This window comes from Ochotona princeps, chromosome 8 (genome assembly GCF_030435755.1).
Source record: "Ochotona princeps isolate mOchPri1 chromosome 8, mOchPri1.hap1, whole genome shotgun sequence".
Classification (NCBI taxonomy): domain Eukaryota; kingdom Metazoa; phylum Chordata; class Mammalia; order Lagomorpha; family Ochotonidae; genus Ochotona; species Ochotona princeps.
In genome coordinates, this window is record NC_080839.1 from 49,922,997 (window position 1) to 49,943,232 (window position 20,236).

The following is a 20,236-nucleotide window of genomic DNA, read 5'->3' on the forward strand; positions in this document are numbered from 1 at the left end:
GTTACTGTCCCTCCTCTCTGTCTTCCCCTAAAACCTCTCCAAACAACAACCAGAATGACCCTTTAAAAATACAGCGAAATTCATTCCACAGCAATACAGCCAAGTTCCCGATGGTTTCCTGTCTCATTCTGAAATAATGGTTCATGTCCCTAAGGTATCTTGGTACACCCTGCACGATCTGGCTCCCAGCATCTCTCTGACCTCCACCTCCAACCAGGCCTCCCTCTCAGCACCCTACTCCTTGTGCCTCAAGTGGGTTACACCTGCTTCTCTGTCTCAGGGTTTTGGTATTGGCTGGCTGCCAATCCTAGGGCAATATATAGATATATAGTTACAAAAAATAGTCCCCCAGTTTTGTTTAAATACTCACTTAATATATAATTTTTAAAAAATGTTATTCAAAACTCACATACCCACAGAGAAAGCGAGCCAGAGAGGGAGGGAGGGAGAGAGAGAGAAGGAATCCCAACTACTGGTTCACTTCCCAGATGCCAGCGAGAGCAGAGGCAAAGCCTGGGCCAGGCCAAGTCAGGAGCTCAGAACTCAATGGAGGCGGCCTCCTCCCACGTGGGTGTAACATGTCAGGGACCCAAGGACTCAGCCATGACACTGCCTCCCAGAGTGCAGGTCAGGAGGAAGCTGGAATCTGAAACAGGGCCCCCACTCAAAGCCAAGCTCTCTACAAACACCTGCCTCAAATGGCAACTCTTTAAGAATATTGGTTTTTCTTTTTCTGACCATCTTATCTAAATTAGCGACTCATTGCCACTCTCCCCCCACCCAACACCCTCTGGTCTTACTCCTCTACGTATTTTCTTGTCACATTTCTTAGCTGTCTACCCAAGACGGCGTTGGGGAGCTTCACCAGCGTCCAGGGTTGTTCTCTGCTATATTCCTAGAATCTCAAGTAATGGCCCGGCACCGGCTATGTGTTCAGTAAGTGCTGGATGAGTAACACACCACATTCCCAAGGCCTGCGTGAAACCTTTTTTTTTTGGGAGTGCGGGGAGTGGAATGGAGGCTTCCGCGGAGGGGTACTCAGTTCTCCCCAATTCTCAAGGAACAGGTGAGCTGGCGTCTTGGTCAACATACACCATATCTCACGGAATGCTTAGTACGACTTACTGTGTGCCTGTCCAGTGGGATAAACAGCCCCGGGGAGGCTTCCAGGTCACAGACGGACCCCAGGCTGCCCCGGGATGGGCAGAGCGGGAGTCCGATCCCCGCGTGCTTTGCGCGTCCTCGTGGCCAGCGAGCTTGCTAGTCCCGCCTGCCCTTCTCTCCCCAGTCTCTTCAGGACGTCCGCGGCCAGATGCATTTCCTGAGGGGAGAGTGGGAGAAGGGCGGTCATCTAAAGCCAGTTTTCAATTACACGACTCCTCTGTGAGAAATTCCTTTCCTAAAGTGAAGCACCGTGTGTGCCGTGACATGGTCCCCAGGCCCCGACAGGACAATCTCCTGTGTTTAAACCTAGGACAGAGGGCAAAGGTGCTTAACGTTTTCCCTGGCTCGCTCAGCTGACAACTGGCGCTGGTTCCTGTCAGGGAGCGCGGGGTGGGACAGTTCTGTCAGGCGCGACTCCGCCCTCGGCCGACAGACTCGTCCCACACCCCGGGAACTTCCCAGTCGGCTCCTCGCCGGCGTCCCAGGTGCTGCTGCCGGTCGGCCCCCCGCAAGCCTCTGCGTCAGCCGGGGCGGAGTCGACCTCTGGGGGAGTGTACCAACTGAAAAGTGAAGGGACAGAGTTACTGACCATGCAGACAGCGGGAACCTAGATGTCAGAAGAAGCTCCGCCTATGATAAAACAGGAAATCAGATTCATCTGCGTGCTGCCTGGGCCCGCTCCGTTTCTTCACATAGATCGTTTTTCTCATTTTGCAATGTAAAAGAATCCTGGCCTCCCCCTACGCTCGGCGCGCCGGCCTTTGGTCCGTCCCGCGCGCCGGGTGACCCCGCAGTCACGTGCTCCTCCTGTCCTTCTGGAGGAGCGTGCATGCCGCAGTGGGGACGGCCGAGCATGGCAGCCCTGCTGAGACCCGCTGGCTGGCTTCTCCGCGCCGGGGCCGCCCCGCGCCTCCCGCTGTCCCTGCGCCTGCTCGCAGGCTGCTCGCGCCGGCCGCGCGCCGTGCCGAGAGCCGGGTGAGTGTGCAGAGCCCTTCCCGCCCGGCCGCCCTGCAGCCGGGTCCCCGCGGGGTGGTGGGCGCTGCCTGGCCGGGGTTGGGGGGACCGGGGCTCAGCCGTGTGGGCTCCGCGCTGCTCGGCGTCCCGGGGCTCCAGGTCGCTCCTCTCGCCCGGGGGTTTCAGGCGTTGGTGTGGGAGCGCCTGGGGAAGGTCACGGCTGCGGGCATGGCTTGCTTCCGGCCCGACTGCTGCCTTGGCCACCGCGTGTCGGAGCGGCTGGCCGGGGCCTGGGAGGCTGCTGGGCGATGTCCTCCTCCTTGAACTTGGCGGGATTCGTCTCGGTGGTTAGTAACCATCAGCATTCAGGTTTCAAAAACCTCAGTGCTTTTTTTTGGGGGGGGTGAGTTGGGAGTTTGGGGTGAGTTAGGGATAAATTCACAATTGGACCTAGGCCGGTGATCAGCTTGGGCTTCTGCCTGGAGGGCTTTTTGATTTTTGAGTTTTCTTTCAACGGGGTTAACTGTCAGGGTTATTCTGTGAACGAAATTGAGATCTGAAGTTGTTTTGTCCAGTTAAATCCCTCCTGGATTGAGGGATCTGGGAAGGTCGGGGTGAAGGGGAGTCCAGAATGCCCAGCAAAGCGTCACCTGAAGCTGCTGCTGCGGAGGTTTTGGCATTTGAGAAAAATGAATTTGGAAGTCTGGTTTTTACAAGGAGTTAATTTAGGAGCTAGGGCAAGGCTTAAAAGCTGAGGGTCTGGATGGTAGCCGCTGTGACCGGTATGGGTTCTTTGGTCAGTGGACAAGTCGTTTGACATCCTCCAGCCTCAGTTTCCTTACTGTACAACGAAAGTGATAGTAGTGTTAGGCCTGTTATGGAGCACTTAATGGGAGACCTGATACATTGTAACTGCTTTTTTTGGTTACTGCCACTGTAGTAGTGGTGACTGTCTCTACCTCCGTGGCAGTCTGATTTTTCTGCCCTGGAGGAAATGTTTTGTGATTTCCTAATGCTTGCAAGGTGGCCTGCCTGTAATTTGCAGCCTGCCTGTTTCCTTATTGCGCCTAAACTGTTAGCAGGGATAGCTGAGAGTTGAGCTGGTGCTGCCGTGTGGAGTGCCGGTGTTCCAGCTGTGGTTCAGCATGCTGTCTCCTGACTGCTGCTTGGGTGTATGCCTTTGCTGTCCCGCTTGAACCATTGCACCCTTCACCACATGTATGACCAGCAATATTCCAGAGCTGGCGACAGTGCCCTTAGAAGTTAGGGACTGTCAAAACCACTTGAGCAAGACCCTAGGAGCATGCCCCACATCAGGGACCTGGGATAGGTGGGAAACTGGGTGGGGCTTCTCCCTTAATACCCACCTTTACCTCAGATACAAGAAGGAAACAATGTGGAAATAATAGTCTTACCAATTTTCCTGTAGCCCTTGAACCTTTTTACCCTAATTAACTATGTAAAGATTGTCAAAAATATAATAAAAAAAGGAAAAAAAAGTTAGGGACTGTGTCTTATTTATTTACTTGTTGCTTTCTACGTTCATTTGGAAGACAGTGGTAGAGACATCTCCTGCCTGCTGATTTGTTCCTCAAACACTTGCAACACCAGGGACTGGGCCAGGTCATAGCCAGGAGCCAGCAACTCCATCCAGTTCCTGCACATGAGTGGCCGGGGCTCTGTGTACTTGGCCCATCATCCATTGCCTGATAAGGGAATATGTTGGCAGGAAGCTGTGTAGAAAGTGGCAGTGGGACTCAGTGGGTGTTCAATGTGGGCTGTTGGTGTCCCATGTAGTGACCCAACTGGCTGTGCCACAGCAACTATCCCTGCTTGTTCTCTGGACTCCTGTGGTGTCTCACTTTGTGAGACAAAGTAGTATTTGTTGAGTAAATCAGGAAAAGCCTCTGCTATTAACTAAGGGAGGAAGGCAGTGAGTTGCAGACTGTTAGAGAGGTCTGGGCCCATGATGCTTTGCACTGTCCCCCCACAGCCCCCTGGCCTTGAGGGCCTGGGATTCCCTGTCTGAGAAGGACAGGTGCATGTCTGTGAGTGAAACTGCTAGAATTCATGTCTGATGGGAAAAAAAGATGCACACTTTTTTCTTGTTTTCTTTGGCTTTCCTCTTCATTTTCATATCTTAATACTTTTTAAAGATTTATTTATCTTTAATTTGAAAGGCAGATTTACAGGGAGGAGAGACACATCTTCCATACAATGGCTCACTTCCCAAATAGCCGTAAGGGCTGCAGCTGAGCTGACCTGAAGCCAGGAGCTTCTTCCAGGTCTCCCATGTGGGTGCAGGGTCCCAAGGCTTTGTGCCCTCCTCCTCTGCTTTCCCAGATCAGAAGCAGGGAGCTGGGTTGGGAATGGAGCAGCCGGGACTCGAAGAGATGCCCATGTGAAATGCTGGCCTTGCAAGCAGAGCATGTGCCTGTTATGCCACCTCATTGCCCCCCCCCCCCATTGTAGGCTGAGGTTTAATGTGCTGTGCCATAACACTAGTGCCAACCTCTCATTGTAGGATAGTCATCTCAGGAGCTGTTAAGAGAAGTTTGATTCTGCTTCTGCTCTTTATGTGCTTGCGTTCATTGGTAACGAGAGGACTCTGACACGACCCTGTACACATGCTGTATGATGCTGTGAAGGTTGAGGGGAGCAGTCACATTGGCTTCTCTGTGGGGAGGACATGTGGTAATGGGATCCAGAGTGTTGAAGGCTGTAGAAGCCCAGAGAGGACTGGGCGGCTGGCCCTCTGCCACGTGGCAGTGGAGGAGGTTGGTGCTTCAAAGACCACTTAATTCCTTGACACTGCCCTGGTTGGTTTGGTGGTAGGAAGTCACTGGGGGATTTGGAGAAGTATTGGTCCAGCGAAGTTGACCTAGACAACAGACTGGGAGTGGACTGTGAGGATCAGGCCAGGGAGAGGGGCCTTGCTGGCGGGGACAGAACAGAAAACACTGCCTTTTCTGCTGGACTCTGAGGAGCACACGTGTGGGGCGACAGAACAGTAGAGCCCACAGCATGGGGCTCTGTTTAGAATGTTCCTCTGCGTACATCAAACATGCTTCTCTTCTGTGAATGACACCATGAATTAGGAAGCAGAGATTTCAAAGGGCAGTGTACCCAGAATCTCTAGTTGGGATTCAGGCTTAGATACTATAATTTCTTGGTTCTGGAATGTGTGACTTAGGTTGTGTTTTAGATGCTGAAGTGACTACCTGTGCATATAAAGATGTTGATAGGTTGTAAATTTAGATATTAAAGAGTATCAGAAGTAAGTGCATGTCAAGATCTAAAAGTTAATGTCTCTCACTTTCAGCTATCTATTTCTTTTTTTTTTTTTTTTTTTGCATTCTGTGACAGTTTCATAGGCTCTGAGGTTCCCCCTCACCCCTCCCCATGCCCCTCCCCCACGGTGAACCCCCCCACCCCGTTGCATCGTTACAGTTCAAATTTAATCAAGATTCTTCCCCTGCAAACAGATGCCAAGCATATACTCCAGCTGCTCATTGTCCAGATGGATTGATCAGCTTCTTGAGGAGACTATTTAGCTGCGAACAACCCCTATTGGTTTTAATATTTCTCAAGTTATGAATCACTGCCAGTCTCGCCTCTCCCAGCTCGATGAGGTCGTTGTAGAGTTCACTGGTTGTCACTGTCCATCATATAGTCTTCATTCGCCCAGTTTTCGCTGCCAACATATATCCGGGATGGTTGATTGACCCGTTCCATCCTCTGTCTTATCTTGGCTAGCGTTCTGAGTCCAGCTGGTCATCGCCACAATCAGTTTGTAGGTGCAGTTCCTGGGCTGATTTTGTTTTCGGACTGGAGTTGCTCCAACTTGCCCGTTCCCAACGCATAGGAGCAGGGTGGAGATCGGACTTTAGTCCAGTTCTGAGATGGTCTCCAAGGCTGCTAGCGAAACAGCTATTTCTGATGGTAAAAACCCCGTAGCTCGCCGCCGGGCGGCCAGCAGGCAGAGCCTGGCACCATTTGGTGCACTGGCCGCCCACAGATAGGGACTCCCTCACTGCCTCGCGGCATTGGTCTTGGCATGCTGAGTCCTGGTTCTCGATATTTCTTAAGATTTATTTGTTGGAAAGGCAGATTTACAAGGAGAACGATCTTCCATCTGCTAGCTTGCTCCCCAAGTGGCCGCAAATAGAAATGTCTTGATCATTCTGTCTCGTACTGCTCTTACTCCTTTATCATAATCTCTTATTTTCTTACAATGCTACAATTGATACATGTATTAAAGTTTGTCAGGTTTACTCACTAGGTAAATATAAAGATCCTAGCATGTTACCTTATAGATAGAAAAGTGCTCGGATACCTTAAAACTGATAGACCAAAGAACTCAGGATTGTTGTGATCAAAAGTAAAGAATAGTAACAGTATCCTGAAGCGAGAATGGTCTGAGGAAGGCTAATTTTGGGAGATTAATGTGCCCATTATATGAAAAAATGCTGGAGTCTTAGAAACTAATTATTGGATTGTTGCAGGACTTCAAGTCCTGGGTTCAGCAAGGCCCTCTGCAATAACAAAAAGACATCTGGAAATTCAACAGATGGAACTTGAAGGGTAACAGAAGATTGAAGAATAAAATAATTACCCTAAAATTTTAAATTGGAGGGAATGGTATAGAAGGGGTAGAGTAGGTAGCAGTGGAGAAGTTAGGAAGGAATACTAACCACTTTGAGAGGGAGTCATTTTCTTTTTGGATTTTTTGACATGCTAAACTCAAGTGGATTGAGCCACTTACAAAATTAGTTATATACCACAACCAGGTGAAGTTTATTTCAGGTGTGTGAGGTTGTTTCAACATTGAAAATTGATCGATGTAACCCACTGTATCAATAGGCTAACAAAAACTCAAATGGAATAGTTAAACTAGAGATTGACAAGATGAGATAAATTTGAGGTCCTATTACCCATGTAATAAACATCAGTTAACTCTTCCAGGTCCCTGTCTCTAAACAGATTGTTCCTGGGCGGTGTAAAGCTGTGTCATCAGTGAAGATGAGAAAACCAGGGGGGAAGAGAGATTTAAGAATGTTTCTGACTAATTTGATGTACATTTTTTTAACTTTGAATAGTGAGGAAACCACAAATACACGTGAGGCTTGTTCAGGAGTGGAGTGAGAGGGAAAAAATTGAAGAGAGGAAATGTTTCTTTCATTCTGTGTCCATGGGAAGAGAGAGGTCATCCCGCTGCATTGCCAGTCTTCACATGATCTTGGGAATCTTTGATCCTAAACTAGCCACCTAACTGTCCCATTTCATTCACAGATTGCTGGCTCTTAATCTAGGGGCTGTTGAAGGGTGCAGATTCATCCCATCTCCTGGAGTTGCTTCTTGCTGATTGGGGGTGTAGAACTTGGCTGTCCTCCGTTCACAACTTTTTCTAGCTCACCTACCAGATCCGTCTCAGAAGCCAGAGAACTTGAATTCAGTACCACTGGGGCTGTGTTCCTTACATCTTCATCATTACTCTGAGATGTTGGGTTCCTTGCACAGTGGTCAGCAATGTAGTTGGCCTAATTGTACAACCTGGTCCCCGAGATCTTAGATCCTGACATGTCTGAGACTGGCATGAGATGAAAGGATTAGCTGCTTGCTGATGCCAGATACCATTAGTGGGCCTCTGCCAACAGCACGTGCAGTGGTCTGGCCTGGGAGGCCCATGGCTACAGCTCTGCTCACATCAAAAGCCTTCAGTGGACCCCGTCCTGGTACAAGGATGCTCTAGTGGGTGGGTGGTGGAGGTGGCTGGCCTTTCTTAGGCTAAGCCCCCATGTGCTGCACCTGCAGCTTCTTGCAGGTGACAGCAGGCTCTTTGTTCTGCCCCTTCTCTTGCAGTATTAACGTTAAGGAGTAAGCAGCTATGCCTAGCATACTGGAGTAGTTATGGCATTGGCATGAACCAGGCACAGGATGCCAGTCAGCTACTAGCTGCTTTTCTCCCAGCAATGTAGCACTTGCCTAGGTACAAGGCAGATGAAGCTGTTGCCTATAGCTGGAGATATTTTCCTTACTGTGATAGAATATTCATTCACTGCTTCAGGCTGTGAAGTTCTTGTTCTGCTCAGGATATATGAGAATAGTTTTTTCACAATTTGGTTTGAAAGGCAGAGAGATAGACCATTAACCTCCCATCTGCATGTTCACACAGATGGCTCCAGTAGGTGTGGCTGGGCCAGCATCTCAATCCAGGTTTCCATCCTGGAGACCGGGACCCATGTACAGGAGCCGTCATCTGCTGCCACCCAGTGTCGGCACTAACAGCAAACTAGAATCAAGGGGATCTGGGGCTCAAGTCAGGAACTCCTGTGTGAGATACAGGTAGCTGAAGAGGTGTCAAATGCTTGTATCTGAAAGTGAATTTAACAATAATGAATTCTGGGCCATATTAGTAGTGTAGAAGGCATTGGAGGATCCTTTATTTTAAGGTAAATCTCCAGTCTCAGCTTTATTTATTTAAAGATTTATTTCTTTTTTATTGGAAAGGCAGATTTTTAACAGAAAGGAGAGAGAGAGAGAGAGAGGAAGATCTTCTGCTGGTTTACTCCCCAGGTGGGCGCAACAACTGGATCCCAGGTGCAGGGTCCCAAGGCTTTGGGCTGTCTTTGCTTTCCCAGGCCACAAGCAGGGAGCTGGATGGGAAGTGGAGCTGCCGGGGTATGAACTTGCACTCATAAGGAATCCTGGCGCGTTCAAGGCGAGGACTTTAGCCACTAGGCTACTGAACCGGGCCCTCTCTCAGTTTAAAGTTCTACTTAATTAAAGTCAAGCATCCTCAGGTGAAGGAGACGTGGCTGCGTTAAGGACTTATTTGTAAGAATAATCAGCCTCAGAATGATGTACTATTTTATGAACATAAAATTCCTGAACTTTATGTTTGTCTGATCTTTTATTTTTAAATTATATATTAGAAAAAAATATATATATATATATTTTTTGGCCAACAACTTGCCAGATTTGGGTTAGATGAAAAACGTGGCAAATAAGCAGATTTCACTACAGTTCTGAAATTTCTGTGTTAATCAACTTTCGTTATTGAGCAGAATTATTATACATCTGTTAACCTGATTTTGACACATTATTCTGAGTTGTTTAAAAAAATGACACTTCGTGGTAGTAGTAACTGGTACAGTAGCCAGATACATGGTTGTAGGAGCCTTCAGAATGAGAGTTAAATGAATACCTATAAAGGTGTATCTTTTGTAGGTGATAATCTAGCATTTAGGTAACCTCATTCACAAACTTTCTATAAGTAAATCTACCGTATCTGATTGTTAGGTTTACCGAGATAAGTCATTGTTGCTAATGACTTCTGATCTGTTTGCGCAGATGGGATCATTGAGGATCTCTGTGGCTGTGACTTTGGCCTACAGAGATAGAATTTCTAGTCTAATACCCATATCTGCCTCTGTGTTTTATGGAACCTCATGGTGAAACATGTAGTATAGGGCCCCTTTTATGCAGTATCACACAGGTTATCATTTAGTTTGTGATGGTTGTCCAGTCGTAAAAAAACTCAGCATTAGTGTTATGCTCAAACTCACACGTCAGAAGAATGTGGTCATCCTGGCATCATTGTCTTGACTGATAAGTGCTTTTACATATGGCTTACTTACTAGCATACTTCACATGTGGTATTTATGCTTAGTGACTGCTGCAATCAAGATAATTGGAGTGAAAGTGCAAATCTCAGAAATATTATGTTTAAAAAGATAATTGAGTAAGAGGGCATGTCTTAAGTTTCAAAGATTTATGTAACATTCAAAGATTTCTTCACACATAGAGATTTATTTATTTATTTTTTAAAAGATTGATGTATTTATTTGAAAGGTAGAGTTGCAGACAGATCTTTTATCTGTTGGCCCAGTCCCTAAATGGTTACAGTGGCCTGGGCTGGTCGTCTGGAACTGCATCTGTCTCCCACAGGGGCAGCCAGGGCCCAAGTATTTGTGCCATTTGCTGCTTTTTTCCAGACTGTTGGACCAGAAGTGGAGTAGCTGCAGACTGAACTTGGTGCTCATGAGGTGTCAGTTTTGTAGACAGTAGCTTAAAGTTGCTGCGCTTTAAACACTGGCCCCACAAAGATTACTTCTTAAGCTTCGTATTTCTAGTAATTTAGGCATACCCTTTATTTCTACACTGAGGAATACCTCTGAATTCATGTTTTTGAGCAGTTGGCTTATATATTAAATTTTGTATCATTAAAGTATTAAGTGGTTTGAAGATGTCCTTTGTAAACAATTGTTTCTATAAACACACATACTTGCTCTGAACTTTTAAGAACATTTTTTGTTTTCCATCTGACCTCAAGCTGATGCTTAATACCAGAAATCTAATTTTATTAATTTTTAAGATTTATTTATCTATTTGGAAAGCAGAATTACAACAGAGGAACAAAGGGAACTAGAGAGAGATCTTCCATGTAATGATTCATTCCCCAAGTGGCTACAACAGCTGGAGCCAGGTCGGTGTGAAGGCAGGAACCAGGAGCCAGGAGCTTTTCTTAGGTCTCTCCTGTGGGCACAGAGCCCAGGCACTTAGACCATCGTCTGCTGCCTTCGCAGGCCAGTGAACTGCATGTGGGGAAGTTGGGACTAAACCAGGGTTCTTTGGGATTACCTGCATCACAGGCAAAGGATTAACTTGCCACACCATGGAGCTGGCCCCTAAATTTTATTTTTGATGGTGATAGTTATCTTAAATAGATGGAAAGCAGGTAAGAGTTGAGAGGTGAAACATTACTATTAGAAAGTGTTTCAGATTTATTTAAACAGATTTAAAAATGAACTAAATTATCCTGAAAAAATGTTTAGCTTTAACTTGGACATTGGTCTTTTTGGTTTAGTTTTTTTATACTACTATGTTATTTTAATTAAAAGGAAGCTTATACCCAAAGAACACTTGGAGGTAGTTTCAGAGTTTTGGATGTATTTTAGAGCTGTTATTTATAGAGGCAGGAAGAGCTTTATAGCATAAACAGCTTCATTTTCCTTTATTAGCCTGGTTTTGATTAGGGGATATTAAAAAAAATACATGACAGACACACCCTATTATCATTTTAGTTTGAAATGATTTCAGTGTTGAAATTTGCCAAGGTGTTCTCAGTTATTCAGGAGTTAGTGTATGATTTTGTCTAAGGCAGAAATGAAAGCTATCGCTATTTTTCTGAACATTTTTCATATTGTACTGTAATTTTTAAGATATATAGTAGCTTATAAAAGTTTTTTATAAATTCTGCTCAGAATGATGACTTATGTTATGTTTGACTTAGTTTATGTATAATTACGTTTCATTTTCTAGGGTCCTACTGAGCCAAACCAGGTTATATGCCATTGCTGCTGAAAAAAAGAATGTGCTTCAAGAGGAGCCCCCTTTTGCTTCCAGGAGGAATGCCAGTCAATTTGATTGGGCTCTAATGAGACTAGATAATTCTGTCAGAAGAACTGGCCGCATTCCAAAGACACTGCTACAGAAAGTCTTTGAGAGCACATGCCGCACAGGTATCCCACCGTTCTTTGTTCAGAAAGTTCACATTAAATAAGTACTTGTTTGGGGGAGCTTACTGCAGCAGATGTTGCTTGATCTTTTAAATTTTGTTGTATTCTATTGAATATCATGATTCTGTGCTATAGTTATAACGATCTTTGAATCATTAAGACAAAATTTGGAGTAACATGTTTTGTTTTAGATACTTTTTTTCCTTCCTGGCTCCTTGCCTCCTCCTCTCCCTACTCCCTCCCTTTTTTTTTCCTTTGGAGTAACTAACATGTTTTGTTTTAGATATTCATTTCATTTTTTTTTTCCTTTCTGCCTTCTTCCCTCCCCCACCCTCTATTTCTTTAAGGATGTATTTATTTCAAAGTTGCAGTTACAGAGAACGAGGAAGAGATAGAGAGGTCTTGTACCTGCTGGTTCACTTCCCACATGGCCTTAATGCCTGGAGTTGGACTGGTCTGAAGGCAGGAGCCAGGAGCTGCCCCTGAGTTTCCCATGTGGGTGACAGGGCCCTAGCCCTTGGGCCATCCTCAGATGCTTTTCCTGTGCCATTGCAGGACACGACTGGCACCCAGATTAGATGCCATCGTGTCCAAGGCAGTGGCTTCATGTGCTGTGCCGTAATGATGGCTCCTTGATGTTTATTTCAAAGTTATGTTTCAATGGTAAATTGTCTTGGAAGACTCTAGTTTTCTTACTTCCAGTGTATACTGTCAGCTGTTCCTAAGATGATCGATCACCTATGTCAGATTTCCAGAAACACTGATTTTCATTTCTCTTTTTGTTTTCACGGAGCTGCTAAAATCCGTTCAGATCATTTATGCCTTTGTTAGCTTGATGGAAGCAATAGATCCTCACTGCCACCTTCACCTCCCCACCAAGCAGAAAGCCAGCCTACAAACACACATGTCATAGAGAATTCACCAGCTCCCTAAAGCCTGTTCCTGGATTTCCATTTGGGCCTTCTGTTGCTGTTTTCCCAGGCAGGAAGCTGAATGGGAAGTAGAGCAGTCAGGACAGAAACCGGCACCCATATGGGATCCCAGTGCTTACAATGCGAGGATTTAACCACTGAGCCACTGCATCAGACCTAGACTCTAGTTACTTTAAGAACTGTAGTTATAAACTCTGATGATAAGGAATACAAACCAAAAAATCAGTACAGTTGTGTGCATTGAATTTTTTCCTTTTATTATTGAGAGACAAACAATACAGAGATCTCTCATCTTGGGTTTCACTTTGCAAATTCCCATAGTGGCTATGGCTGGGTCATGACTGGAATCAGGAATCAGGACTGCAGCCCAGGTGTCCCCTGAGGGGGTAGGAATCGGTTATTTGCAGTTTCCATTGTGCTCTGGGACTGTATTAGCAGAAAGCTGAGCTCAGGGGGCCTGTACTGCCCAGTTCACACATCATGGGACATGGGTCTCCACACCATTTTAACCACTAGACCAAATGTCCACCCTTAATTATGTGCATTTAAGGATTTTTTAAAATCGCTTCTCTAATTTAGTTTTTCAGTGTTCACTGTGATCATTTTTAGAATTATTTTCATCCTAAAAGGAAACCCTGTACATCCAGCATCTGCTCCCAAACTTCCCAAGTCCTCTCCAGACCTGGGCAGTTAGTAGTTTATTTTCTGCCCCTGTAGGTTAGTCTCTGTTTTCAACTTTTCATATAAATTGAATTATACAGTTACTGTATTTTGTTTTAAAGCCACCTTCCAGGGAGATTAGATAATGGTTATGGATATAGGGAGAAGGAAGTTTATGTCATTTTGTAATTAGCTATAAATATAAGTTTGATGTTTCTGAGTTTTAATTATACATCTTTGTATTTTCATGAGATACTGAGAAACAGTCTAACTTGCTGCAAGCACCACTTATAAATTGGGTTCTTTGTATTTTGTATTGGGTGAAGCTAGGCGGATTACATGAATTTCATAGCCTTAGATTACTTAAACAAGCAGAGTGATATTAAAAATTTAGCCTTGAACATTAGGATGGAGTTTTTTCTAATTGACAGATACTGTCAGTGTTGTCTTTGGTGAGCCAAGATTTTTGAATATATTTGAATATTTACAGACATTCATCAAAGTGGTCATATGTTCTGTGTTCCAATTGTCCTGTAACCCCTTCTCCACAGGAAGCCCAGGGAGTAATCAAGCCTTGCTTCTACTGCGTAGCTGTGGTTCTCTCCTGCCTGAACTGAACCTCACAGAGAGAACAGAATTTGCTCATAGGATATGGGAAAAGCTTCAGAAATTGGGTATGATTGTTTGAATATAAAATGTGTGTGTGAGAGGTTTGTTTTCTCTTTGTAAATGACTGTTTCCTTACATAAATACTGTTCATTTTGTTTTATGGCTACTTGTTTCATGTTTGGTAATATGATTTATTTAGTGGGTTACAGTGACATCTAGGGGCATTAAGGATATTTTTCTAAATAAAAAATATTACCAGTGTAGTAATTTAAAAAAGAAAAAGCAGAACAGAAAAATGTTTGAGCTGTTGAAGTTATAAATGAACAATTTGAGTAGAGTATGGTAGTAGTTTAAAAATACTCATGGGGAAGATGTTGTCTAAGTATCAATAAAAATAAAACTACTGGACGATGGGTATAATATGCTAGCATTTTGAAGCAAAAAATTGTGAATGTGCATATTCTAGTAAAATATTTCTTGAACGAAAAACATTGAATATAATTTTTATAGCTTTTCAATTTTGAGTCACATGAATGTAGTATAGACAAAAAATAGATATTTAGAAGACCATTGATAGAATTTAATGTTTATTCCTGTCTTTTGAACAGTCTTAACTGAAGGATATTTCTTTAGCTTGTTAAAGTCCAAGGCCAACTGTCACATAGATACAGTTAGCTAAGATAACAAACAGTATTAGAAATTATTATATTTTGTGTGATTGCTTATCTGAAAAGTTCCAGGAAAATGTATTCATAAAAATTAGCTGGAAATATTAAATGTCTGAGTTAAAAAATAAAATAGGGTACAATTAAATATATAAAAATATTTAGGGATATCTTTGAAAAGTGTATATCACCTATAATGAGAAAAGCTATAGAGTTGACCCTTAACTGATCGTTTTTAATCCATTTATAATTTTTTGGATAATAAATTCACTGTTTTAAATAATTTTTTTTAAAGATTTATTATTTTTATTACAAAGTCAGATATACAGAGAGGAGAGACAGAGAGGAAGATCTTCCGTCCGATGATTCACTCCCCAAGTGACCACAACGGCTGGTGCTACGCCGATCTGAAGCCGGGAACCAGGAACCTCTTCCGGGTCTCCCACGCGGGTGCAGGGAACCTCTTCTGGGTCTCCCATGCGGGAGCAGGGTCCCAATGCTCTGGGCCATCCTCGACTGCTTTCCTAGGCCACAAGCAAGGAGCTGGATGGGAAATGGAGCTGCCGGGATTAGAACCGGCGCCCATATGGGATCCTGGGGCGTTCAAGGCGATGACTAGCCACTAGGCCACACTGCCAGGCCCATTAAATAATTTTTAAACTGTAGATATATTTAAATGCACCAATAAAGTGAAGATAGAGCATGGATGCAAAATTAGAATTTTCCAAGGTTTAGTAAATCATGTAATTATGCACAACTATGGAAAAAATATTTGAAACATTAGCTAACCAAATTTAATGAAAAGAATATACCTAACAGACAAGACAAGTATTGCAGTGCAGAATTGAGGAACCATTGTACTCTCAGGTATTTTCATAGTTATGAATGGGTATAGTCAGTTCTCTTCTTCCCTTGTTTGTGAGATATTGTTGGCTTGAAGACTTTTTTGGATTTCCTCCGAGGACTTGATCAGCAAGTATTAGAACTGATAGCCTCCTTATATGGGTATGGTGAGGTTGAGACCAACTTAACAGTTTTCAAACAAGTGTAAGATTTTTGCAATGTAAATGCTATGTAAATGTAGGCTTGCTCCCACATTTCTTCCCTTACTCGTCCTTAGAAAAATTTTCATTTTTTGTTCTACAGTCCCTATTATACACATAGGTTGTTGTCTGACTTTGCTTGCCTGATATTCTGGTGTCAAGAGAAGTGATTCTAATCTTATGGGGGTAAAATTGACTGCAGATCTGACTTTTGTATTCTTGGAGCTGGCATATGGGCATAGGAGTAATTGTGGACATTCCTTTGCTGTCTGTCCTATGATGCTTGGCGGTGGCCTGGAGAAAGTGTCCTGCCTGGTCCAGGAGGTTTGTCATTAGTCCAGTGGTTAGGCTGGAAGCCCTGCCTCATGGTGCATTTGGACCAGCTGGATGGCTTCTGTTCATTCACTTTTCTGGATGGCCCTGCCAAATATGTTACAGGAGACAGTTGCATCAGAGGTTCTTACTCATGTGCAAGAATTTCAGACATGAAACAGTGACATTAAACATTCTAGCCTAATTAATGAAAAGAATACACCTGACAGACCAGGTAGACTCTCAGTAAAGACCTGAGAGCCAGAGATTTTATTCTAAAATAGTAAAAAGCTTTTACACATGGGCCCGGCACGGTGGCCTAGCGGCTGAGGTCCTCGCCTTCAACGCGCCGGGATCCCATGTGGGCGCCGGTTCTAATCCCGGCAGCTCCACTTCCCATCCAGCTCCCTGCTTGTGGCCTGGGAAAGCAGTCGAGTACGGCCCAAACCTTTGGGACCCTGCACCCGCGTGGGAGACCTGGAAGAGGTTCCAGGTTCCCGGCTTCGGATCGGTGCACACCGGCCGTTGGGCTCACTTGGGGAGTGAATCATCGGATGGAAGATCTTCCTCTCTGTCTCTCCTCCTCTCTGTATATGTAACTTTGTAATAAAAATAAATCTTTAAAAAAAGAAAAGCTTTTACACAGCAGTAGCAACATGAATACCTCCATGGGAAGATAGCATATTACTTAGTTATAATTATCCACCAATATGTCTTCCTCCATGCTGTATCCTTGATGAGAGCAGAATCGGTAACTTGTTTTTCCTCTGCCAGTAGTGTGATGCTTTGTTTATAATAACACTTGCTACCAAACAAAGTAAAAAAAAAGAAAAAATAAAGAAGCAAAAAATAAAAAAAAACCTTGAAACATACCTGTTGATTTTTATTAGACTGTCAGTGTAACTCCTGTTTACAAACTGATAAAGCTGTGAAGATAGATTCTTTTCATTATTGCTTGTAACAGAAGTCTTTTTTTTAAAATTAATTTATTTGAAAGGCAGAGTTAGAGAGAAGGATAGACAGTTATTCCATCTGCTGATTCATTCCCCAGATGGCTGCAGTGGCTGGGGCTGGACCTGATTGAAACTGGGAACTTCTTCTGGGTCTCCAAGTAGATTCAGAGGCCCCAGGACTTGTGCCATCTTCTGCTTTTCCTGGTATAATTAGCACAGGTTTCGGTGTTCAACATGTCTGTTTAGCTAAAACAAGTGTTAATAGACGAAGTCTTTGCTGTCTGAGATGTTGTAACCTGACATCAGACTGTGGCCGCAGGAAATTAAATGAATATCTGAAATTAAATTTGTGAGAACTTCATAGCACACGGCATGAAGATCGGTTGGCAGACCATGATGTCGTGAATGGGTGAGACTGAATGGTTGCTTTCTTGGAGTGGTCCTTGGCAGTGTGGATGCAGAAAGGAAGCTCAGGGCTTGGGAACACAGATAACTGAGGGTAACAGATTAGAAACGATGTTTAAGAACTGAAAACAGTGAGTCCTTCAAAGAGGGCTTTGAGTGGCTTGGTAAGTAAATAAGCAAAGTGCCAACACTGTTCCACCTGCATAAAAGAGCTTCAGGTGCAATCCGTCTGTCACAGAGTGTCAGTAATGGGGCCGGGGACTGTTTTGTATAGAAAAGTCTTTTAGCCGCTTTCAGATGCAGTAGTATTGTCAGCATCTTCTCGTAGGGAGAAAATATTATGCTTCATAAGTAAGAGACCTTTTAGTGTCTGACTAGACAGTGACTTGTATCGGTGTAGTAATTCAGTAATTGCTGTCTTGTGTACTTCACTTGCTCTGTTCTGACAGTGTGTCTGAAAGGTGGATCTGAGTTATTGTAGGTGGGTGAAATGCTAAGGTGATAGATAACCGCTGAATTTAGTTGTACATGATTTCAGTTTTGAGAAGGCTGTGATGTTAAACAAATTTCTAAAACTTTGGTTTAAATTCTGTTTGTAGGTACTGTGTATGATGTAAGTCACTACAATGCTTTACTCAAAGTCTATCTTCAAAATGAACACAAATTCTCACCGACTGACTTCCTGGCAAAAATGGAGGAAGCCAATGTTCAACCAAATCGAGTAGGTCGTCCGCTATTACAAATGTTTATTGGTCACATCCACTTTCTGTATATCTTTTCAACTCACAAAAATATGGAAAAGATATTAATCACTGCATTTCATTGACAGGTAACATACCAGAGATTGATTTCTGCTTACTGTAATGTAGGAGATATTGAAGGTGCCAGGTATGGATATAGAAATCTATGCTTTAACAAACATTAATAAATGTTGTATATCTAGAATATTTTCAGGCCTTGATTTGAAAGATTCTTCTTAGGGAAATTCACAAATATTTTAATGTAGCAATTTGGGTTATGTGACTCAGATAAAATATAAATTGTATATGAGGGGACGATAAATAAAAATTTAATTAAAAGCTTGATTTACTACAACAGAGGTATTATGTCGTTGAGGTATAAACTTGGTCTTTTTAAAAAGCAAAACATTTTCATCAGGAATTTTTTAATGATGTAATTGGATCATTTACAAAGCTGAGAGTATTCCCTTGGAATCACAGATTCATATAAAATCAATTTTAACAATTCTGGGCCAAGATAAACCTTACTACCACTTTTACATGAAAGATTTGGGAGAAAAGGGATAAATTGAAATGTACAATCTTTCTTGCTTTTCACTTCATGAATCTTACTGAACTCCATGTTTTTTAACGATTAATTAGTGAGTTGAATCACTAGATTTGTAAAAGTGACTTTGTGTTTTTAACAAGCGTATTTAAAATCTGTTGTTACTTCAGGGAGTGGGTTTCTTGGAGGAAGCAGATCAGTTTTCACTTTGTTGTTTTTATAACAAGCATTTTATATTTTAAAAATAAATAACTCGGGGTCTAATTCTATGCATATTGTAGAAAGTGTCTGATATATACTTCATTTCTCTTTCTTTGCAGCAAGATTCTTGGATTTATGAAAACCAAAGATCTTCCTGTTACGGAAGCTGTTTTCAGTGCTCTGGTTACAGGACATGCAAGAGCTGGGTAATGGCCAACCTAGGCTTTTGCTTCTTAAAAGCAAGGTTTAAATGTTACAGGAATTATTGCAGAAAATCCTGAAAGCATGTGTATCTGCACCTTCAGAAATAGATCTGGAGTGTATAGATGATGTGTTAGTATTTGTGTAACTTCCTCTTACGCTTGTTCCACAAAACTTTTATTAGAAATAAATTTAAAAACTGGGTTCGATCCAAAGTAGCCAAATTTGTCAATCTGTTTATTTTTCAAATGTAACTCACTAAGTATTTTTCTTGCTTTCTGAATTATAATGTACTTAACATAGTAGAAAAGGGTGCCATCTTTATTCTCTATGGCATTATATAATTTGGGCTTTGGGGAAAGTTACTGTAAAATTACAGTTGTTTTTGATCTTTATTATTTCCCAAACATATAATCAGTTTCATATGTGTTTATCCTTTTTAGACATCATAATTGCAAATGGTAACCGAAAGTTACTGATTTAGTAACCATAATCAAACTTCATATTACTAATGGCAGTAGTATAGTAATCTGTTTTACTCTTGTAAATTAACTTACAGTGATATGGAGAATGCAGAAAATATTCTGACAGTGATGAAAGAGGCTGGCATTGAACCTGGGCCAGACACATACCTAGCGTTATTGAATGCGTATGCCGAAAAGGGTGACATTGACCATGTTAAGCAGGTATGATCTTTGTAGGCTAGGTAAATGAACTTTAAAGTTACGTATTTAAACTTGTTTTATGTTTTAGTGGTTTTTTTAATTTTTTAAAAGACTTATTTTTTATTGGAAAGTCAGATATACAGAGAAAAGAGACAGAGAGGAAGATCTTCCATCTGCTGATTCACTCTCCAAGAAAAAGAAAGTGGTGTTTTAGAAACAAAATCTTTAGAATGTTTTAGAAACTAAGCCCTTCAATAATATCTGTTCCTGATTTTTTGACTCTATGTTTTTTTAGCTTTTTAAAATTTAATGTTTAAGTAAAAATGCAGATTCCTAACTTGTTTTTCTGATTTCTGGAACTGTCTGTAGACTCTGGAGAAGGTTGAAAAGTCTGACCTATACCTTATGGACCGTGATTTACTGCAAGTTATCTTCAGCTTCAGTAAAGCTGGATATCCTCAATATGTTTCAGAAATTTTGGAAAAGATTACTTATGAAAGAAGATATATTCCAGGTAGTTTTCTGAGTTTTACACACGATTTTTACAAAAATTCTAAGTGTCATCTTACACAATAGATCATACTCTAGCAAAAGGAAATTGTGGTCTATAAACATACAGAATTTTTCTTAAAAGTCATGGTAGGAAATGTTTTAAATGAATACA

At 42.6% G+C, this 20,236-nt stretch overlaps 1 protein-coding gene across 1 annotated transcript in view; it reads left to right on the plus strand.

Moving 5' to 3' along the window:
• Positions 1–1,971: 1,971 nt before the first annotated feature.
• The window catches only part of LRPPRC (leucine rich pentatricopeptide repeat containing), an 89,298-nt gene continuing 71,033 nt past the window's right edge, over positions 1,972–20,236 (plus strand). The window contains exons 1-8 of the mRNA XM_012926245.2: positions 1,972–2,139; positions 11,443–11,642; positions 13,783–13,905; positions 17,818–17,939; positions 18,048–18,106; positions 18,826–18,912; positions 19,467–19,593; positions 19,942–20,086. Of these exons, the coding sequence (XP_012781699.2) occupies positions 1,994–2,139; positions 11,443–11,642; positions 13,783–13,905; positions 17,818–17,939; positions 18,048–18,106; positions 18,826–18,912; positions 19,467–19,593; positions 19,942–20,086 (1,009 nt within the window). The 5' untranslated portion in view covers positions 1,972–1,993. The remainder of the gene's footprint in view (positions 2,140–11,442; positions 11,643–13,782; positions 13,906–17,817; positions 17,940–18,047; positions 18,107–18,825; positions 18,913–19,466; positions 19,594–19,941; positions 20,087–20,236) is intronic.